Source organism: Fukomys damarensis, unplaced genomic scaffold (assembly GCF_012274545.1).
Source record: "Fukomys damarensis isolate Sample0158 unplaced genomic scaffold, DMR_v1.0_HiC HiC_scaffold_18, whole genome shotgun sequence".
NCBI classification, from domain to species: domain Eukaryota; kingdom Metazoa; phylum Chordata; class Mammalia; order Rodentia; family Bathyergidae; genus Fukomys; species Fukomys damarensis.
In genome coordinates this window covers 40,005,509-40,024,467 of record NW_022900930.1, presented here as the reverse complement: position 1 = coordinate 40,024,467, position 18,959 = coordinate 40,005,509, and the positions used below count along the sequence as shown (strand labels likewise).

Below are 18,959 nucleotides of genomic sequence, written 5' to 3'. Positions count from 1 at the left end.
ATATATATATATGAGAATCTATTTGCTTATATAGCTTTCTTCTTATCATTCATAGTCAACAAATGTTTATTTGGTATATGCTATCTGCAGCCACAAGCACTCTTTAACTTTATGGGATAGCATCTAGTGGGCAAGGAGGAAATGAGGTTTTACAAGAAAGTAAAATATAGGACTGTTATAGATGAGGAAAAGTGCAAAGGAGAGAATAAACATGGACAGGATAAAACCATGTGTTTTATCCGGGCATGGTAGTACACAACAGTAATCCCAACACTCGGGAGGCTGAGGCAGGAGGATCACCACCTGTCCAAGGGCAGCCTGGGCTACATAGTGAGTTCAGGGCCAGCCTGAACTACAAAGGGAGACCCTGCCTACAAAAACCACAAAGTATGTGTCTTAGTTACTGTTTTCATTGCTGAGACACAACACTCAACATGCACAAGTTAAAGGAGGAAATATTTATTTCATCTCACAGTTTGTAGACATTTCGATCCATAGATTGGCTCCAGAGTGGGGGTGGCATTACAGAAGGACATGGCAGAGAGGAAATAGTTCATGGTAAGGCAGGCAGGAAGCAGTGAAGCAGCAAGCAGCAGCTAGCCTCCCTTTCTCTTTTTCCTGTCCAGGCTACAAGCCATTTTTGTGATGCCACCCATACCCAGGATAGGCCTTTCCATTATTCATACCCAGAACTATGCTAAACCATTTAGACTCACTTAGTTCCACATACCCTTAATCTAATATCACACACCCTAGATCCAGTAGGCTCTGAAAAGCCTCACCTGTGAGCTCGTCAGGCTTTGGGGGACATCTAGATACAAACTGTAACAGTAGGTATTGCAGTTTTAGTTTGGAAAGTTTTGATGTAAAGGTATCATTGGAATGAAATCTGAAAGAAGTGAAGGACAGATGGAGAATGCTTTGGACAAAGAGACTAGTGAGAATCCAGGGCCTAAAGGAGAAATATGTTCACCATATTCACCATCAGCCAGGAAGCAGAGGTGCTGGTGCACAGCAAGCCCAAGATCAGCTCTGAGCCCATAGAGCACAGATGTGGGGCACAGTGCAAGGCATTTGCCTAAGTTTAGAGTGAGCTGGGCTGTTTCAAGGTTGACAAACCAAGTGAGTGCTTTGAGCAGAGCTGACAAACTCTTGATTTTGGATTTGAACAGATCACTGTCTCTTGAAAAGAGCGTACTCGGAGGGCAGTGAGGAGAGCAAAGAGACCAGCTGGGCAGCTGCTGATATAATCCAGGCATAAAATGACAGTCCTTATTGACTGGAAGAGATAGAGGTGGTGAGAAATCATGTGATTCTGAATATATTCTGAAGCTTCCTGATCAAATGAATATGACAGGAAGTAAAGAGTCAAGAAGATTTAATTATCTGACTTCCTTCCTTGTGATTTTAAAGTTATCTCTAGTTTGTACCCTATGTGCCAGGATATTAATCACTAACTGGAACCTCAAAGTGGCATAGAATTTTGGTTAACTTTTAGAACCTCTTAAAACTCTTAGATGCCCTGCAAGAGCCAAAAGAATTGTGCTCCAGCCACAGAGATGAAGCAGATGATGGAAAATTACCAAAGGAAATCATGAAAGTCATTAACTTAATATTGATTCTGTAATTTAATGTAGCCAGTGGTGAAGTAACATTCACCACTACTTTGTTGAATATACAGAAGAATCTCTTAACAGAATTTTGTTTTGATTGAGACCAACTTAATACTGACTGTTTTACTAGTTAGGAAAGCTTTTGGATGAAAATAATAGAGAACTTGACCAAGTTTTAAATAGTATAAACATACTTGTATCTCGTTTAAGAAAAATGCAAAATGGTTACTGGCTGGTAAATGTTGCTGTCAAGGATGTGCAGTTTGTGGGTACTTTTTTGTTTGTTTGTTTGGTTTTTTTTTTGTTGTTTTTTTTTTTTTTTTACAAATTTTACAAATTTTTGATCTGCATTCGTGGGAAAGCACTGGCTTTTATTGGCTTTTTTTTTTTTCATGCTTACCTCATGGTCTCAAAATGACTAACACAACTCCACACATTTTATTTACTATACCGTTTATTTGTTAACAAGGTGGAAAAGCTGCTTTCAAAAGTGTCATCGTAGACTTCTATTTGTCCTGACCAAAGTTAAGCTGCGTGGCTGCAAGAGAGACACACAGAGGTGCAAACATTCTCACGTGTGATTTAAACCATGTTTCTTCTCACAGAGCTAGGCACATTGACATCCTTCATTTAAAATGAGAACAGAAAAAAATCACAGCCCTATTAGTAGGAACGAAGAGATGTTAAGGAAGGAGCATTGTCTGCCTGAATTTCATTTGTGACTCTCTTTGATTGTTACTGACTGAACAACTATCATCAAGTTTTTAGTCTGGTACATCTGACCTTTCAAAGAGATATTTTGCAGCCTAGCTCACACCTTTAACCCCAGTGTTAAGGAGGCTGAAGCAGGAGGATTGCTGTGAGTTCAAGGCCTGACCCAGCTGTTTAGTCAATTCAAGGCCAGCCTGAACTATGTAGTGAGACCCTGTCCCAAACCAAAAGAAAAAGGAAAGGAGTCTTGCAAAAAAAAAAAAAAAATGTAGTGAAAACACTTAAAGATATTTGTGTGGACAAAGATTTTTTTATATGAACCTAAAAGCACAGGTAACAAAATCAAAAAGTAACAAGTAGGGTTAACAAATAAAACAACCAACAGAGTGAAGAGACGGCTTAATGAGAAAAAATATTTGCCAATTCAAGTGTGTGTGTCTGTGTGTATGTGTGACAGAGAGCAAGAAGGAAGAGGAGGAGGAAGCAGGAGGGGAAGGAAGAGGTGGAAGAAGAGGAAAGAAAAAGGAAAAAGAGAAGGAGAAGAAGAGGAAGAGAAATCCAATTAGAAAAATGGGCAAATGGCAGTAGGGGTTGGCCAAGGGACAGGGGGAAGGAAGAGGGGCTGGGATAAATGACCTGAAAAGACGTCCCTCCAAAAAGAATATACACATGATGAAAAAGGGTGAGAAAACGCTCAATATCAGTTATCATCTGGGAAATACAATCCAGAATCAATGCAGCATCTCACCCCAGTTTGAATGACTCTTTTCAAAAAGACCAAAAGTGAAAAATGCTAGTGAGGAAGCCGAGAAAGGAGAACTCACACATTGTTGGTGAGAGTGTAATTCAATACAGTCATTGTGACAAACTGTATCAAGTTTCCTCAGAAAACCTAGAAAGAGAACTACCATATGATCCAGCAGTCCTTCCACTGGGTATATATCCAAAGAAATTGAAATCGGTATGTCAGAGAGACATCTGCATGTGCGTGTTTATTATAGCACTATTCACAGTAGCCTAGGTCCACAATCAACCTAGGGGTTCATTCACACATGGATGCGTGGATAAAGAATCCTAACCATAAACAAGAATGAATGTCTAATATTTGCAGAAACACGAATAATACAGGAGGAAAGTAAATGAAATAAGCCAGGCATGGAAAGACAAATACGACACATTCCCTAACATGTAAATGCTAAAATGTTGATCTCAGAGAAGTACACAGCAAAGTAGTAGTTACCAGAGCCTGGGAAGGGATTGGGGCAAGAAACCAGAGAGAGGATAGTTAACAGGTACAGGAACATAGGTGGACAGGAGGAATGACTCATAATGTTTCATTGCACAGCGTGTAGGATAACTGTGGTTGACAATAACTAAGGGAATATTTGAAAATAGTAGAAGGGATTTTGAATGTTCCTAATACAAAGAAATGATAAATGTCTAAGGTGATAGATGATAAATTAGAATGATTTACCTTTCTAATCATTGCATATTGTGTGTGCGTATTTAAATATCACACTGTACCACCTAAATATCCACAAGTACTATGTGTCAGTTAAAAATAAAGTACCTTCTAGAGTGAGTTACAGGTATTCTTCCTGCTACTTTGCTTTTCCTTACACTCCAACTTTAGCTGAGACCTTAAAGATCACAATTCGTTTTGGGGGGAAAATATGAGCATCACCTCTTCTTTGAAATGACTGAAAATAAACCCAACCAAAGAAGAGTTACGGCGAAGTATGACCTTCCTACTCCCCCGAAAGAGAATACAATGAGAAATCAATGGAAAAAGGACATTTAAAGCCATGTTTATTCCCATTTCTCCCCTTGGTTTCACAGAGAGGTGTTTTTCTTTATTCAAGACAATTTTATCTGGTCCCAAAGCATGTGTCAAAGGATTTACATGTTTGGGTGAACCTGTAATCCTACAATGATATGACTGAAATCAGTGTTTGCTTGAGTGGTTCTGAGATTGAAAATTTCTTTTCCTGAAATATTTTGAAGATGCATGTTTGATATAGGTTGAGTAAAAGCCTCAGAGAATAGGAAAAAATTAAAGCTATATATATTACTGGGGTTTATAGCTTTTACCCCTTTAAGCCTTTCTTTTTCTTTCTTTCTTTCTTTCTTTCTTTCTTTCTTTCTTTCTTTCTTTCTTTCTTTCTTTCTTTCTTTCTTTCTTTCTTTCTCTTTCTTTCTCTTCTTTCTTTCTTTCTTTCTTTCTTTCTCTTTCTTTCTCTTCTTTCTTTCTTTCTTTCTTATCATAAGAGGAACACAGCATTTGGAGACTTATCACAAAGGTTTCTTCCTCTTTGTTTCTCCTAACAACGAAGCAGCCCCTGTTTTCTTCCCCTGCCTCCTTTCACTGTCTCTTCCTCTGACCTGGTAACTCATACACACCCACACCTCTGCCCTTTATTTTTTGGCTGACAAACTGATTTAATTTATTTGAGACAGCAGCCTTGCAGCTAGAGCTGTAGAAAGTGTGGATGAGATGGTTTTTCCTTCACGTATTTTTCAAGTGATTGCTCTCAGTAGTATCACTTTCTTCAAAGATTGGTAGAAAACTTTCCCTGTCACCTTCTCTCCTTTGTCTCCTTGCACATCACCTCACAAAACTCCTTCAAGCTCTTTTCATTGTGCGAATTCTTCAGTTGCATGCAATACTATGCCCTACACCGGTTTCCTGAATCTAATTTTAAGCTGCATATAGATTATTTTACTAAATCTTGTTCTTATTGAGAGTAGTTTTTCCTTCATTTTAATCTTGCTCCCAAGGCAAAGTGGAGATAGATTAAGTAATAAATTCCTGGAATGAATAGGATTTTAGAACCAGTGTGTCCTTCGGATATATCTTATTCACTCTCCTGATTGCATGATGCAATTGTGCCAGATTGATGGCATTCTCTACTAGCCAATGTCCTTATTTGGTGTTCCTGTGGCCTTCTGAGATAACCCCTGCCATATAATTCTTTATTTTACTTTACTATTTCTTTATGAAGAATATATGTTTATTGGAATACATATCACTTTGTAATGCTTTCAGCCACAAGTAACACTACCTGATGAACAGTGGCTGAACACTTAAGGATATTTATGATTCATGCCTTAAGCATCCTGAGCTAATAAAGAGTCAAGGTTGGACCTAGCTCATTGAATCAAGAATTCAGGTTTTTTTGTTTTGTTTTGTTTTGTTTTTTGTCTTTCCATTTTCCCTCAGGCTTGGCATGTTGCCCTTTTGTTTTCATGCCTCTTGCCCCAAATCACAGAGTGGTAGCTTTGGAAAACATGCTCATGTGAAAGAAGAAGGGGCTAGCACTAGTGCCTTCTTTAAGGGCTGTCCCTCTTCTCGAAAAACAATGCCCCCAGAAGGAAGAACCCCAACCCCAAACTCCTCCATACCTCCTTGGTAACAACATCCAAGACCCGCCTTTGTGATAGGAGGGACATAAGAGAAAAAGTAGTACAGTGTAGCTTCTGATTGGCCAATCTCCAGTGTCTGTCAGAAGACACCCAATACATACGTTTATTTGCGTGTCTGTACTTCCATATCCATAAAGGAAATGTAGCTTGAAGGGCACGGGTCCTGGAACAACATCAGGTTCAAATCAAAGTTCTGTTTCCAGCTTCATTTTACTGTGAACTTCTCTGCTTGTGTGTCCTTACCTAAAACTGGAACAGTAATGTTACAAGTTGTATAGGATTGAAATAAATAGCTTCATGTTAGCATGTAGAGAGTCAGTACATGGCACCGTCATCATCCTGAACTCAGTACCCTTACCTGGATCCTGATCAAGCAATATGCAATGGCTAGAAGCTTCCCCTCTTTTGAGAAAGGCTGCACTTCAAAGTTACTAACTTAAAATTGACTAGAAAAATCCTTAAAAGATGTATGGTCTGAACAGAAATTTGCCTGTCTGCCTTTAGACGTTTTATAATTGACATGTTCTTTTGTTTAGAAATAAAACATTTTAGGCCTTTTATGAATTCTTCATGTGTGGAGGCAGCATGGTGAAAGACTTGCTTTGATTAGAATGTATCCAATCAAGAATGGGAGACAGTTTTCTTTAATTTGAAATATATATACACATGCACATACTTATTATATACATACACACAATAGTTCTATGCAAGTGACTTGGATAGAAACATTGTCAAAAACAGAACCAGTTAGGGCTAGAGAGAAGTCTTTGCAGTGTTCTTCTCAACGCTTAGAGAAAAGAGGCAAAAGGGAGTTCAGATGTTTGAATTGTGTAGATATTCGATAAATACTTGATGAAGGAAATTCTTTTGAATATGATAAGCATCAGAAAATAATTCGAAGTTCTGCAAACTTCATAATGTTCCTGGTAACTACTAAATATAGTAGCATGGGAGTGAAACATGGTTTACCCTTCAGAAAAGCAATGGAAGAAAATGGAGATCAGCTTTGGGACTGGTCTCTTAGGCCAGAGATGCACTCACCTTGAAAGGATCCTTCCAGTTGAGTCTACGTAGAGTTACAGGGAGTAGGAAAGAGAATAAATAACCATACCCAAGCTAGGTTCACACAAGCCCTAGGTCACATGGGGGAGGCTCAAGTGATGACAGTGTGAGCCGTTATAGCCACCCCATCACTGAACACCAGAGGACAAGGCTCCTCCATCTCAGACTCTCTTGTGCCATTACTTCCCCAAATAGCACAAACAATAACTAAAATGATAACTTCTCATCTGAATCACTTAATCAGCCTCCCGTAGCAGCTGCCTCTCAGCATGCCCAGTAAGTACCCAAATAATTTGTCAGTTCAGGAATGAAGTCAAGTGTTTCACAGCCGTTCAAGGTCTGCAGGCAGACAACATGACGTGTGCTGCCCATTTGCCTTTGCAAACTGCGTACTGACTACCATTCTTCTCTTGGCTTTGCCTCCAGAAAACCCGTTATGAAACTTATGTCAGCATTCTGAAAGAAGGAGGCAAGCAGCTCCTGAGTCACGATGAAAACGAGGCTGCTGGTCTGAAGAAATCACACTCTAGTCCTTCGCTGAACCCAGATTCCTCTCCGATCACCGCCAAGGTCAAGCGTAATGTGTCAGAGAGAAAGGACCACCGACCAGAAACACCGAGCATTAAACAAAAAGTTACTTAGAATCTGTCTGAGGCCAGGAAGTGCTGGTCATGGAGCAAAATAGGGGTTTTCAAGATCTTTCTGGTAATCCGTGAATATATTTAAAAAAAAAAGTCTGTGACTAAATGGTGCATTAGTAACTTTTTATATTGTATATTTTTGTTAGTTTCTGTACAGATTTGTCTTTGCTCTTGATTTCTTTGCTTTGATGATTTTTTTGCAATTTGATGACTAATGCACCTTTTTGTGAGGAGTTAGAGGATCATGATTTCAGAATGAATTCTACATCCCTTCTCCTTTGGTTTTTCTCTTATTTGCACTCTGCTCAGTTGTTTTATGTATTCTCAAATCAACCATTATCCTTTTTTTAAGGTTAAATAATTTAATCCATTGTGAAACACTTAACCGGACAAACTTCGTAGTTTAGTAAATTCTAGCCAGAGTTAACATAAGCCTTTATATGTGAAATCTTGCCCAGTCACGGAGGTGAAGCTGAATACTCACATATTTCAGTGAGAAATGCAGTGCTGGGAATCAAGATGTTCCAACATGAGGTAGCCCTGCGTGAACCTTAGCGCTTAGTGTTGAGTTCGAACCCTTCTGGAAGCAGGGGGAGAAGGTGTAAAGACCCAGGACTGGAGAACTTGGGGAAGAACAGGAGCTTGCTTGAAGTGTGGGTGCAGTTCCAGCCAAGCAAGGGGAAGAGGAAGTGGAGTCATTTTACCATCGAAGGCTGAGGACAGATGGATACCGAGTTAATTTTGTTTTCTGAAGGATAGTGGCAATAATTGGCTCCTGGGGTAGCTACAGCAATAGACTTGTGTTTAGTCTGCAGGAAATTGTTACTTCACTCCCACAGGGTCTAGACTGGGAATCCAGAATCATCTCTATCGTTGACACACTTGCACCCAGGAATAGCTTCTTTTTTATGCCACATATATATGTATATATATGAGGTCATCTCCTGGTTGTTAGGATATTGGGGTCTTCCTAACAAAATATGGAAAATGGAGCTCCTTTTGTTCTTTGCTTAAGCCAAGACAATACAAGGGAGCAAAAATCAGCTACAGTTGTTCAGCAGTGAATATTGTTTCTTGAGGCTAAATCGTAAGTAATAGTTTGAATGGGTTGTGGTTGAAAATGGAAGAATCGGCTGGTTGCGTATGCAGCGTTTCTTAGTTTATTTTTATCTCAGTCTCTCTGATAGCCACTTCACTCTGTCACTGTTAAACTTGCTCCTAAAAATTCTTTGTCTGTTCTAAATCATTTGTATGTTACTCAAAATAGTTCTCTCCACCTTACAGTCACAAGCTGTATCTGTGACAGCCCCTTTGAAATTCAGGGTGATGAACAGAATAATCTTTTCTAGAGGAGGAGACAGGAATGAAGGTTCAGTGCCCTGTGACTCAGAAGTCTCAGATTTCTAAACCTTGAAACTGATTTCCCTAAAGCTATCATCTTCCCAAACGACGCAGCTTCAAAGCTAATGGGATCATTCTGAATATTCTTTTTCCTCCCATGGACAATTTCCTCTACTTCTGCTTTGTTTTTTAGTTGAAGGTACTATGACCAAAGAATCAGCTGCTCTGCGTGACTAGCATAGTCCAAGTGGATTAAAGGAAACCTGCTATAAAACCATGGTATTTCTAGTGATGTATTGTTTTGATGTACTCACATTTAGTTACATGATTACTAATTAATGTTTACTTCCCCTATTCACGCGTCCATATTTGTTGGTGTACAGAAAAGTAACCCCTCTATAATGGTTGTAGCTGCATGCTTCATGGTATTTTACCACACCTTTGAAAAATGTACTCTATCCTCTACATTGTGTTGGTGAAGGCAATGTCTGAATTTATGTTTCAGAACTATGAAACACACTAGTTACCAATATAGCCCATATACCTGAATCGTTTTGGTAGCTTCTTATGAAGCCCAGAGTTTTCATAAGCAAGTTGCCTTTCTTCCTGAAATCTGAGTTATCAGTGTTTTCTGTCTAGATATTTATCCTAGTTTAGGGGAGAGAGAGGTACTTAGACCACATGACCTATGAGCTTCAGTAACTGATATCCCTGACTAGCTTGAATGTGTTTACCCACAGCATATATCTATGTATATAGAATGTTTATGTGTGTTTTACTTCAAGTATATAATGCATATTGACTGGTACCTTGCTGCAGTATTTCTGATGTTTAGAGTAGTCTTAAAATACTCGAATGGCATCAGCACCACCATAGCACTGGTCCTGATACAGGACTCATTGACTTTAGCTCCCAAGACTCCCAGACATGCTAATGGGTAGTCAGATGACAAGGGCACTTCTGAATTAGCAGTTAACAACTTTAAGGTTCTTTTGTGGGCCAGGATCCCAGACTGCCGGTCACAGGTCATGTGATGCTATCCATGTGCAGGAGATGGTCTGAAAACACCTCTTCCCTGAGGCCTCTGGAAGAAAGGTGTCTGCTACCAGTATGGGTTGCAGGCCAAGATTTATCCTGGGGCAGGAAATGAGTCTCTGATTCTACCGGCTTCTGAGAATCTGGTCTGTAGCCAGCCACTTTTTTCTGTTATGATCATTTCTTCTCAGTGGTTTATAGTCAAAAAGCTTTTCCTTTCGCAGCTGTGTTTAACCTTGTACAATTCACGGTACCGAGGAGCTGTCCTCCTCCTGCCCTTCTGAAGGTACCCCTCCGCACCCCTTCCCACCTCACTCCTCACCCCTACCTCAGAGCCCAGGGGCCTTGGAATTTCTCTGCATGTGGGAAATCATCATTCTTTTTCATACATATGCTTTCAGTATTACTTTTTAGTGTAGAAAATCTTGATAACTCCTCGAAATACCTTGTTACAAATTGACCAAGGAAGTGGCCCATATATAAAATCCTTTTGTATTTTGGGGTTTGCCACCACTTTCCATACTGGCTTTTGCATGGAGGTATCATGGACTTGTCATCAATCAAACTGAGTTACTAGCATATAGAGTCTTTCCAGATCATAGATGTTTTTGAAATGCAGATTTTTAAACCAGTTACTAAGACTTAAGTCTTGTCTAATCAAGACAAGCAATATTTTTGTGCATTTTAGTTAATCTCAGTAAAACCAACAAGTGAGTGACTCCTTTGGTTGCAGTAGTTCCTGGAGGATATGGAACATCTTCCATTGCTCTTGGGTAAAGCAAGTAGAAGGCATTTTCTCACGCAGCAGCAGTCTTGTCCTATCTGTAAGACCCTAGTTGCTTCTACCACTGGCATCATAATCCAGGAGGTGAGGACTGTACCCTACGCAGAAATGACAGCAGGAAATTAATTCTGGAACAGGAAAATCTGGCTGTCTTTTCAAAGACCAGTTAGGTTTGTATTTTGCCAGGTGACCAGACCGCTGAACTTCTAATGTTGGGAGAGAATTTGCATAACTAACAGAAAGAGGACTTTTGCTGCATAAGTACCAAGTTACACAGAGTTTTTGGCTGTCTTTTTGTACTGGCCCCCTTATGATCAAAGGCCTAAAAATCTGTTCTTGGATAAAACACAGCCCTGCTTTGCCCTGAACTGTGCCTCTTTTCTGCCTTTTTCCCCTAACCATTGGCAATGGGAAGAAAACTTTCTAGAAATCAGCTTCTTCCTTATCTTCTTGTCAAGACCTTTTTGAGTTCAGTTGATTGTCCTTAGAAATTGAATTCTTGGACATTTTTCCTTGTAATAATCACTTATTTCACTCAGCCTCAGTTCTCAGTAAGTTCCTTATGTATGCAGGTGCAAATCTCTGTAGTTTCAGTTCTTATGGACTCAGCTTGAGTTTTTAGCAAGTCCATAGCCACCTTTCTCAATTTAGCAGAGAATGATCCCTTTACTTTTTGAATAACAGAATTGTGTTTTCAGTTGTAAAACTAGCACTGTAAAATAAGAAACCAACATGGCATCCTAACACTTGTTTTTAAAAGTAGAGCCTACTTTATGAATAATATTATAAATTTGGACTTAATAGTATCTGCCTAAATAGATTAATGAGTTTTGTGGGCAGATGAGCCTCTGGGAGTGCCTTTCTCCAAATCTTTCTGCAATTTTGATCCATGCTAGGCTGCTGATCTCTTTCAAGGACAGAAAATTTCTCACTCTACCAGTCTTTGAACATCTTACATCATCAAATCATCCCAAGATTGTAGAGATAACCACAAAATAATCCTGTGATCAGTTATTGGTAGAGATACAGATGTACTTTGTCACTGCTTTTCTTTTTGGATTCCTTTTCCATCTCTTTTAAAAAAAAGGACTGAAGTCCAAGGTCACCCTCCTTTTATACCCACGGTATCCGGCCCCAGGCAGGCAGCCTTCTGCTTAGGACAGGAATTGGGCCATTGCATGCAGAGAGAATGTCTTCAGAGAATGTCAGTAAATACTTGAATCTGCATGCCAGTTTGTTGACTTGAATGCAACAGCAAGAAATAGGGCAAGTTAATTGTATATATAATAGTTTCCTTAGGTCTCTTGGCTCATCCTTTGTAATTTATGTGTGTATCTGCTGTACTGTAGGTTTTTGGAAATACTCGTACAGACAGAAATGTTGGATGTCAAAGATAATGCTTTCTGTCACATGCCAATGTTGTATTTGTGGGTATTTATAGTTGTACGTATGTATAAGCATCCGTGTGTAGATTGTGTGTCAGTATATGGTATATGTACATCCAAATCATTTTGTCTTTAATAACCAGTGTGATAGGAAAAGCAAGTAAAAAACCTCATAGGACTGATTATATAATGCAGTTGTTGAAAGTACACGTAGTGGTATTGCTTTATTCAACTTAAATTCAAATGATATTTTGATCAACTTTTAATGACTTTGTGCTAGGAAAATTCCATCTTTGAGGTGTGAATCACCAGGGCAAAAGTGACTTTGAACTAAATCATGTGGATCTGTTGAAGTGTATAGTCTGCAATACCTAGGGGGTAGCTCATTATAATTTTGGAAATGCAGAAAATTAAGGGGGGAAAGAAGGCAACCTGTGCAGTTTTAGTAACTTTAGTATTAAGAGCACTTAAACATAAAGTTGAACTGACAATTGTGGGCTTATTACAAAATGTGAAGCTTACAGCGCACATTCTTTATTGTTGTAATTAGTCCAGAACATAGAGCTTTCAGAAGAATCAAATAAGTTCCCACCATATAATGTATGTACCTATGTATATTTTACAGTAGCTCAAACCGCTCTCCTGGGTGCCGTATCCTTACCCTCTTGAAAGAAATATCATAAATGCTGAAGTATATCAGGGCATCCCAAGAAGGGGTACTGTATTCCAGGTTTGCAGTTGCACACATTGGCAACTGGTGTCACAGGTAAAAGGACTTTAGGAGCAGGTTGAAACTTTATTTAATATTTTTATACTTAAGTCTCTTTTTCCTGCCTCTCCCCAAAGAAGAGCCACTGGCCTTAGTTGTTTGACTTTATTGCATATATTATAGAGTGTAAATAGATAACTAGAGACTAAAATTTTATTAACCAGCATGTTTGGTGTATTTAAAGCAGCGACTGAGTGTGTCTGATTGTGTGGCTGAGTGTGGTGTCTTCTGTTCAGATACGCTGCCTCCTGTCTTTGTGTCTGATTCAGAGAACTGAAGCCGTGCAGTAGGAGTCTCATCTTCAGCTCCAGTCTGCAGTAGTGTCCTGGTAGTTACACTTAGTTTTTTAAATTAACTCTACAGTCTCAAAACTATTTTTGAAAATATATATCATATTTCCTAATTTCTTCTTGATGTGCAGGGGACTGGCTCTGTGGCTGATCTGCTAGCAGGGTCTTAGTTCTACAAGAGTATTTCCTTCTGAGAATTATTTGTGATTTGCAAAAAAAGAAAAAGCCTTTTGATTCAGAAATCATATGAAAAAGAGTGATAGGAATAAAAGCTTTATTTTGGGCTTTAGTTTTGAAATATTTGGATTTTACTGTAAAGCCATGTAGGCTGTAAAGCCAAGTAACCATTTGACATGGATAATAATATCTACGTTAGAAAGAGTATATATGCACATGGACTTTTTAATGCCGTTAAAATGCTTTTTTAGAGCTATAGAAACAATAATAATTAGACCAAATTGAAGTGGAGTGGGTGAGTAGGCTGCCTGCCATTGAGGCTAAGCTGTGAATGTGTTCAATCCTCTGCTCCTAAGAAATTCAGAACCAGTTTACTGGCCCTTAAAGATGTAGGGAGAAAGTTGATGAGTCTGGGCCCTCTTCTGTAAACACTTGCACCCAGTGAATGTTTTAAATTATACAAATGTAAGACTTTAAGAAACAAAGGGCCGAGGAATTATAAAGAGATGATGAACAAATGCGGAGAAACAACGTCACATGTTTTCTAAGGACCAAGGAGAAAATTGGGCTCTTTTGCCTGACTCTGAGATGTGTTGCATTGTTAACAGAGAAGCAGGGGTTACCTGTCACATTCCTCCTGGTGGACTACAACTTGAAGTCCAGGCAGTAAGTCACAGGCAGTAAGTAGCTCTCCAGCATCTCTCAGTACCTCAGTAGCCTAGGGGAAGACCCAGAAAACTGGTGTGCACCATTTTCCTAGGTACCGAAGCCGTTTGCTGTACAGGTCATTCCTTTAATAAGGACCACAAATGGACAAGCCAGGAAGCACTACACACAGAAGGGCACACAACCTTTCTGAGCTGTGCTGGTGAGAGCTCACACGAAAGGATGCTGGGTAGTAGAGCACTTTTCCATCAGCAAGGATAGTGAGGTGAGGAGTGAAAATGGCATTTCCCTTTGCAGGGTGGAGAGCTAAGCTCTCATTAACAGTGTTATAAAATAAGCACCTTAACTTCAATTCCTGAAAAGATTGGTTAATGGAGAGAATTTTGGAGTTTGGCCTAAAACTTTTCCTTAGTCTCCGAGCTCAACCACTCTTCGGAGAGTCTCAGCCACAAGGCTCAGTGAAGGACCATGGTGCAGGTCTGAGGCTCACTGCTGTGAACCCTGAATAGCAGGGCACCACAGAGGGAGACAATGTCCCCTCTCCGGAGCTTCTCTCCTGGCCTTCCGCTCCACGTGGGCTTCTACTGAGCAGCACATCCTGGGTTTCAGATGCTTTAGGAATCCAGCTGTCCCAATGGGTTGACCTGGCAGAGGCAAGACACCAACTCAGAGTCACTCAGGTTGGCACATGATAAAGGTAATGAAAACCATCCTCTGCCTGAAGCAAAGATCACAGATTTTGCCTTTGCGAGACAAACTGGCACCTTGGGCTCTACCCAGGGTTGGATGATATCTTTGCCTTCACACCTAGATTTCCAGAGATGAACAGTGTTTCATTTCTGTGGGAGGGGTTGAGAAACATGAACTTGCTCAGCCATTCTGCTCTGTCCAGATGAGAGCCGTCGGGTAAAGGCCTGCATGCCTCCCTGCACCCTCTTCTACCTCAAGTTTCAGAAGCCCAACTCTAGAACAGAAATTTACACAAGTGGAGAACCCATATTGTCAGCCTTGGTTACTCTGGGACATGCAGAAGGGTGGTGATTTGTATCTTGTAACATAAAAACAAGACTCTCACTTTTCCAACCCGTTCACTGGAGTGTATTCACATGGCTCTAAGTAATGGACAGCGTGGAGCACTCCTGTACCCTCAGTTCTCTCCTTCAGTCATTTCAGTTCCATTGCAGTCCTGGTGCCGTATGTCCCCTGCAAATTGTGAAAGTAATTAGTGACAAAACAGCAGCCTACTCCTTTGTAGGGGCCAAACTGTCAGCATTAGCAGACGTGGGTAAGCTAAGCTAGTGGTACCGTATTACGTACTAGAAACCTGTTCCTCATTATCACCTACCAGATTCAAGAAATGCCATCTAGAAATCGGCATTTATGGTGGTCCTCATCTGAATGGAACAGTAACTTATGTGGATATTGTCAAAGTGTTTAAAGACTATTTTGAGAATTAAGTTTACATTTTACAATTGCTTTATTTTTTATGAAGATAGCTGTATATAAATATTACCCTATTTCACTGTTATTAAAGAAAACCTCACCCTTGTAGACAAGTGGGTCGCCTGATGTGTACAGAAGCTGTGATATACATAGTACATTTCTCTATTATGTAAATGTTCATGAACATAACTGTTCCTGTGTTTTTATAAGTTGAGGGTATTTTGTTGTTTCATGACAACAAAAATTATTGCATTTAAAATGGTTTTTATGTAATAGAAATCATGAAAAATAGTGAAGGATTTAAAATATGTATATGGTATATGTTAAATGTACAAACTTTAGAAAGAAATAAATCCAACAAATTTCAATCATTTGGGGGAATGTTTTCCTTTGCCTTTTGGTGCAACTAGAATAATATCTTTAAAACTAAATAACACAACACCCTAACCCCCCTCCATGAAAAGGCAACCAGGAGACCCAAGATGAAGGATTTGCCTGCTGTAACCGACTGAGGTGAAGAAGTTAACTTGTGAACACTGATTCACCTCCTGGATTTCCGTGAAGATTTGTGTGTGGGGAAAAAAAATTGTTGGTAGGTAGTAGTAGAGACTTCAGAGCTTTGTTGTCCCAATGGTGCGGAGGGGGGGAGCTTTGAGCAGAGGAAGAACAAATGAACTTTTTGAAGCAATTTCAAGAATCATTTGCTTTCCCTTTACTTCTCATCAAAGCAAGGGGACCATGGAATTAACTATTGTCCTGCAGTGCAAATGCTGATCTCCAAATCACTGCTTTCTGTGGCTAGTGTGTACCTTTGTGTTCTCTTACTGGAACCTAGTGTTAAATTAAGATCTGTTGACTTGGAAAATGAAAAATAAAATTCCACCTGAACTTCTGAATACTGGAAATGTCTTATGTTTGGGGGTTTTGTCTTGTTTGTTTGTTTTTGCGATGCTAGGAATTGAAATCAGGGCCTCACACATGCTAGACAAGTGCTCTACCAGTGAGTTATCACCCCAGCCCTGGGTTTGGGCTTTTGGAAATGACATCTCTAATAAAATCCTCTTAAACCTAAATGAAGGTGGTGCCTGGCAGAAAACTGCTGTGATACATACCTGAGAAGCCAAAGTTATGTGGGATGTATAAACCCTTCAATACCCCCTGGCTTCTCTTTTAACTCCCTGTTTAAGACATGAAACTCAAATGTGAACCTTTCATTGCCGGGTCGCCTGTCCTCCAGAACTAGTTTGGTGTGTTGTGTCACATTCTCCGTGTTGCTAATAGTATTAGAAGCAGCGGGACCGTAGAGATCATTTTTAAAGAGAAACACTCCTATGAGGAAACTAAAACCAAGGGCCAATTAAGATATTATAAGGAAGCAAAGAGCAAGTTGAATTGTTTCATCTCTAGATTAATTCTATTTGACAATACTGGGAGATTCACCAATGAGACTATTGAATCACGGTCAAGGGTTCTTAAAAATTTATTTCAACCAAGAATAACATCAAGTTGGTTGAGAACAAAGAAAATAACATTTATCTGGGGTTAATAGGATTATAATCCAGATGAAGAAAAATACAGATTCAAGCAGTCTTAAAAATGTGCTCCAATGTTTTACAAAATGACAGCTGTTATTTATAGCTCTAAATTACAAGGCTTGGGAATGACGTCACTTGTTAGGGATGTACCTCAAGGTCGGCTTGTACCTGAAGATGGGTGTCATCTTTGGCCTGGTTCACAAGTGTCTGAGATCTGATTCACAGCAACATCCTAACTCCATTGTGAGGGCTCCCAAACCATGCTAATCCATTTTTATTTCTTTCTTGACAATGATAACAGAAAATACTTGAGACAGGGATGCAAAAAGAGAAGAGTGACTTTTCTGTGCTGTGAACCAGTGGGCTTGATATTAATTCTGAGCATTTTGGGGGAGTAAATAAGAAGGGAAGCAGCAATTACTGGAAACCAGCAAGGATTTCCAAGAAATTATTTCAGACTCCATTCATTTTCTGTTTTGTAAAACTAACTGGTAGATTAGGATAATGCAGTAGAAAAGCTGTGCTGGCCTTCACAAGGAACTGACCATGGTCTTTGATCCAGTATATCTGGGCAAAATGAAGAGAAGTGTGATCTGGACGTTCCTACAGTTGGTGGGCGTGTAGCCACTGAATAGCACTAATTAAAGGAAACACACCAACCTGGAAGAGCAGTTCTAGTGTCCTGTGGCAGAGCTTGCCTTTGGCCCCATCTGTTCAACATTTTAATTAAAAATGACAGAAGCTACAGAAGGCGAGTTTATGAAAAATGGATATGCCGCAAAACTGGGAGAGAATGACTGCTAAATGGCAGAATCAGGATTCCATAGATAGATATATCTCTGTCTATTTAGATCATCAGGCAGAGGAATGGGACAAGTTAACCATGTGAAATAGAAGAGGTGGTAATAATACCTTACATGTCAGATTAAAAAAACAATTACACAAGGTCAAGGGAGGACCTTGGGTGGTGTAGCACACCCAGCCTGTGAGAAAGAAGGCCTCCAGTTTCATAGGGAACTCAATGAAGTCAACAGGATGATGCAGCCACCAAAAGCACTGTTCCATTTCGGGCTACATTAATGTGCTGCATTTCTAAAGCAAGGACGGTGACTAATACACCAGGTGGCACCAATGAGGCTGACCCTGGAGAAGGTGCAACTTGGCATCATCACAAACCAAGGTGTGCAAAAGCAGGAGCCAGGGCAGCCGCACAACATGTGTGAACAATGGAATCAGGTGAACTCAGAAAGTGTGTGAACTGCCGAAGTTCAGTTCATGACCGAGCCAGCAATGACTGGTGTTAAATGTTTAAATATATCTTCATTGGGAGGGAAATGAGAACTGCCCTGCATCAATGTAAGAAAGTTTAACTCAGATTGATTCGTGGAATCTACAAGAAAGAAATGCAGCTCAGAGGAAGATTTTCCAGAATTGGAGGTGATGAATTAGTGAATTAGTGTAATGATGATTGACGTTAGTGAACATACTTATCGAGAAGTTAGGTGCCTGGCACCGTGCTAAACACTTAGCACGGATTCCATTTTACACCACTTTTTGCATAATTCCACGATGCAGTCCTATCATTTTCTTAATTTTAGAGTTGAAGGAAAACTCAGCAGGCTGCCTGTCCTCAGATGTTCTGCATCACAGCTTCTATTTTGAGTTAAGAAGTCAGAGATCTGACCACTACCTTTCTTAGATGCCTAAGATCTGAGGATCAGTGACTACATCAACAGGTGTATTAGTTTCTTTCCTGTTACTGGGACAAAATACCCAACACCTGCGACTTAAAGGAGGCAGGGCTTCTGCTGGTTCACAGTTTCTAGTGGTCCATCATTGGCTGGCGACAAGGCAGGAGCTGCGAAGCAGAGGGTGTGGTGCGGGAGAGTTGCACACTCAGCCAGCAAGCACAGGGCGAAGGGAAGAATGGCAGACAAATTCACCAATGAGAACAGTCGCGATCCAGTCGCCTTCCAAACACGTGAGCCTTGCGGGGAGGCATTTTTGGATCTAAACCATGACAGCAGAAAGAATGTATGTGTTTCTCAGCAGGAACTGGCAGCAAAAATAGCTGCTTTCACTCC

The 18,959-nt window shown here is 40.0% G+C and overlaps 1 protein-coding gene across 5 annotated transcripts in view; it reads left to right on the top strand.

Annotated features, from left to right (window-relative positions):
- Psd3 (pleckstrin and Sec7 domain containing 3) overlaps positions 1-16,236 on the top strand; it is a 299,163-nt gene extending 282,927 nt beyond the window's left edge. For all 5 annotated transcript variants that reach the window (XM_010624949.3, XM_010624969.1, XM_010624959.1 and 2 more), the window contains one exon: positions 7,236-16,236. In XM_010624949.3, the coding sequence (XP_010623251.1) occupies positions 7,236-7,451 (216 nt within the window). In that variant the 3' untranslated portion in view covers positions 7,452-16,236. The remainder of the gene's footprint in view (positions 1-7,235) is intronic.
- The last annotated feature ends 2,723 nt before the right edge of the window (positions 16,237-18,959 follow it).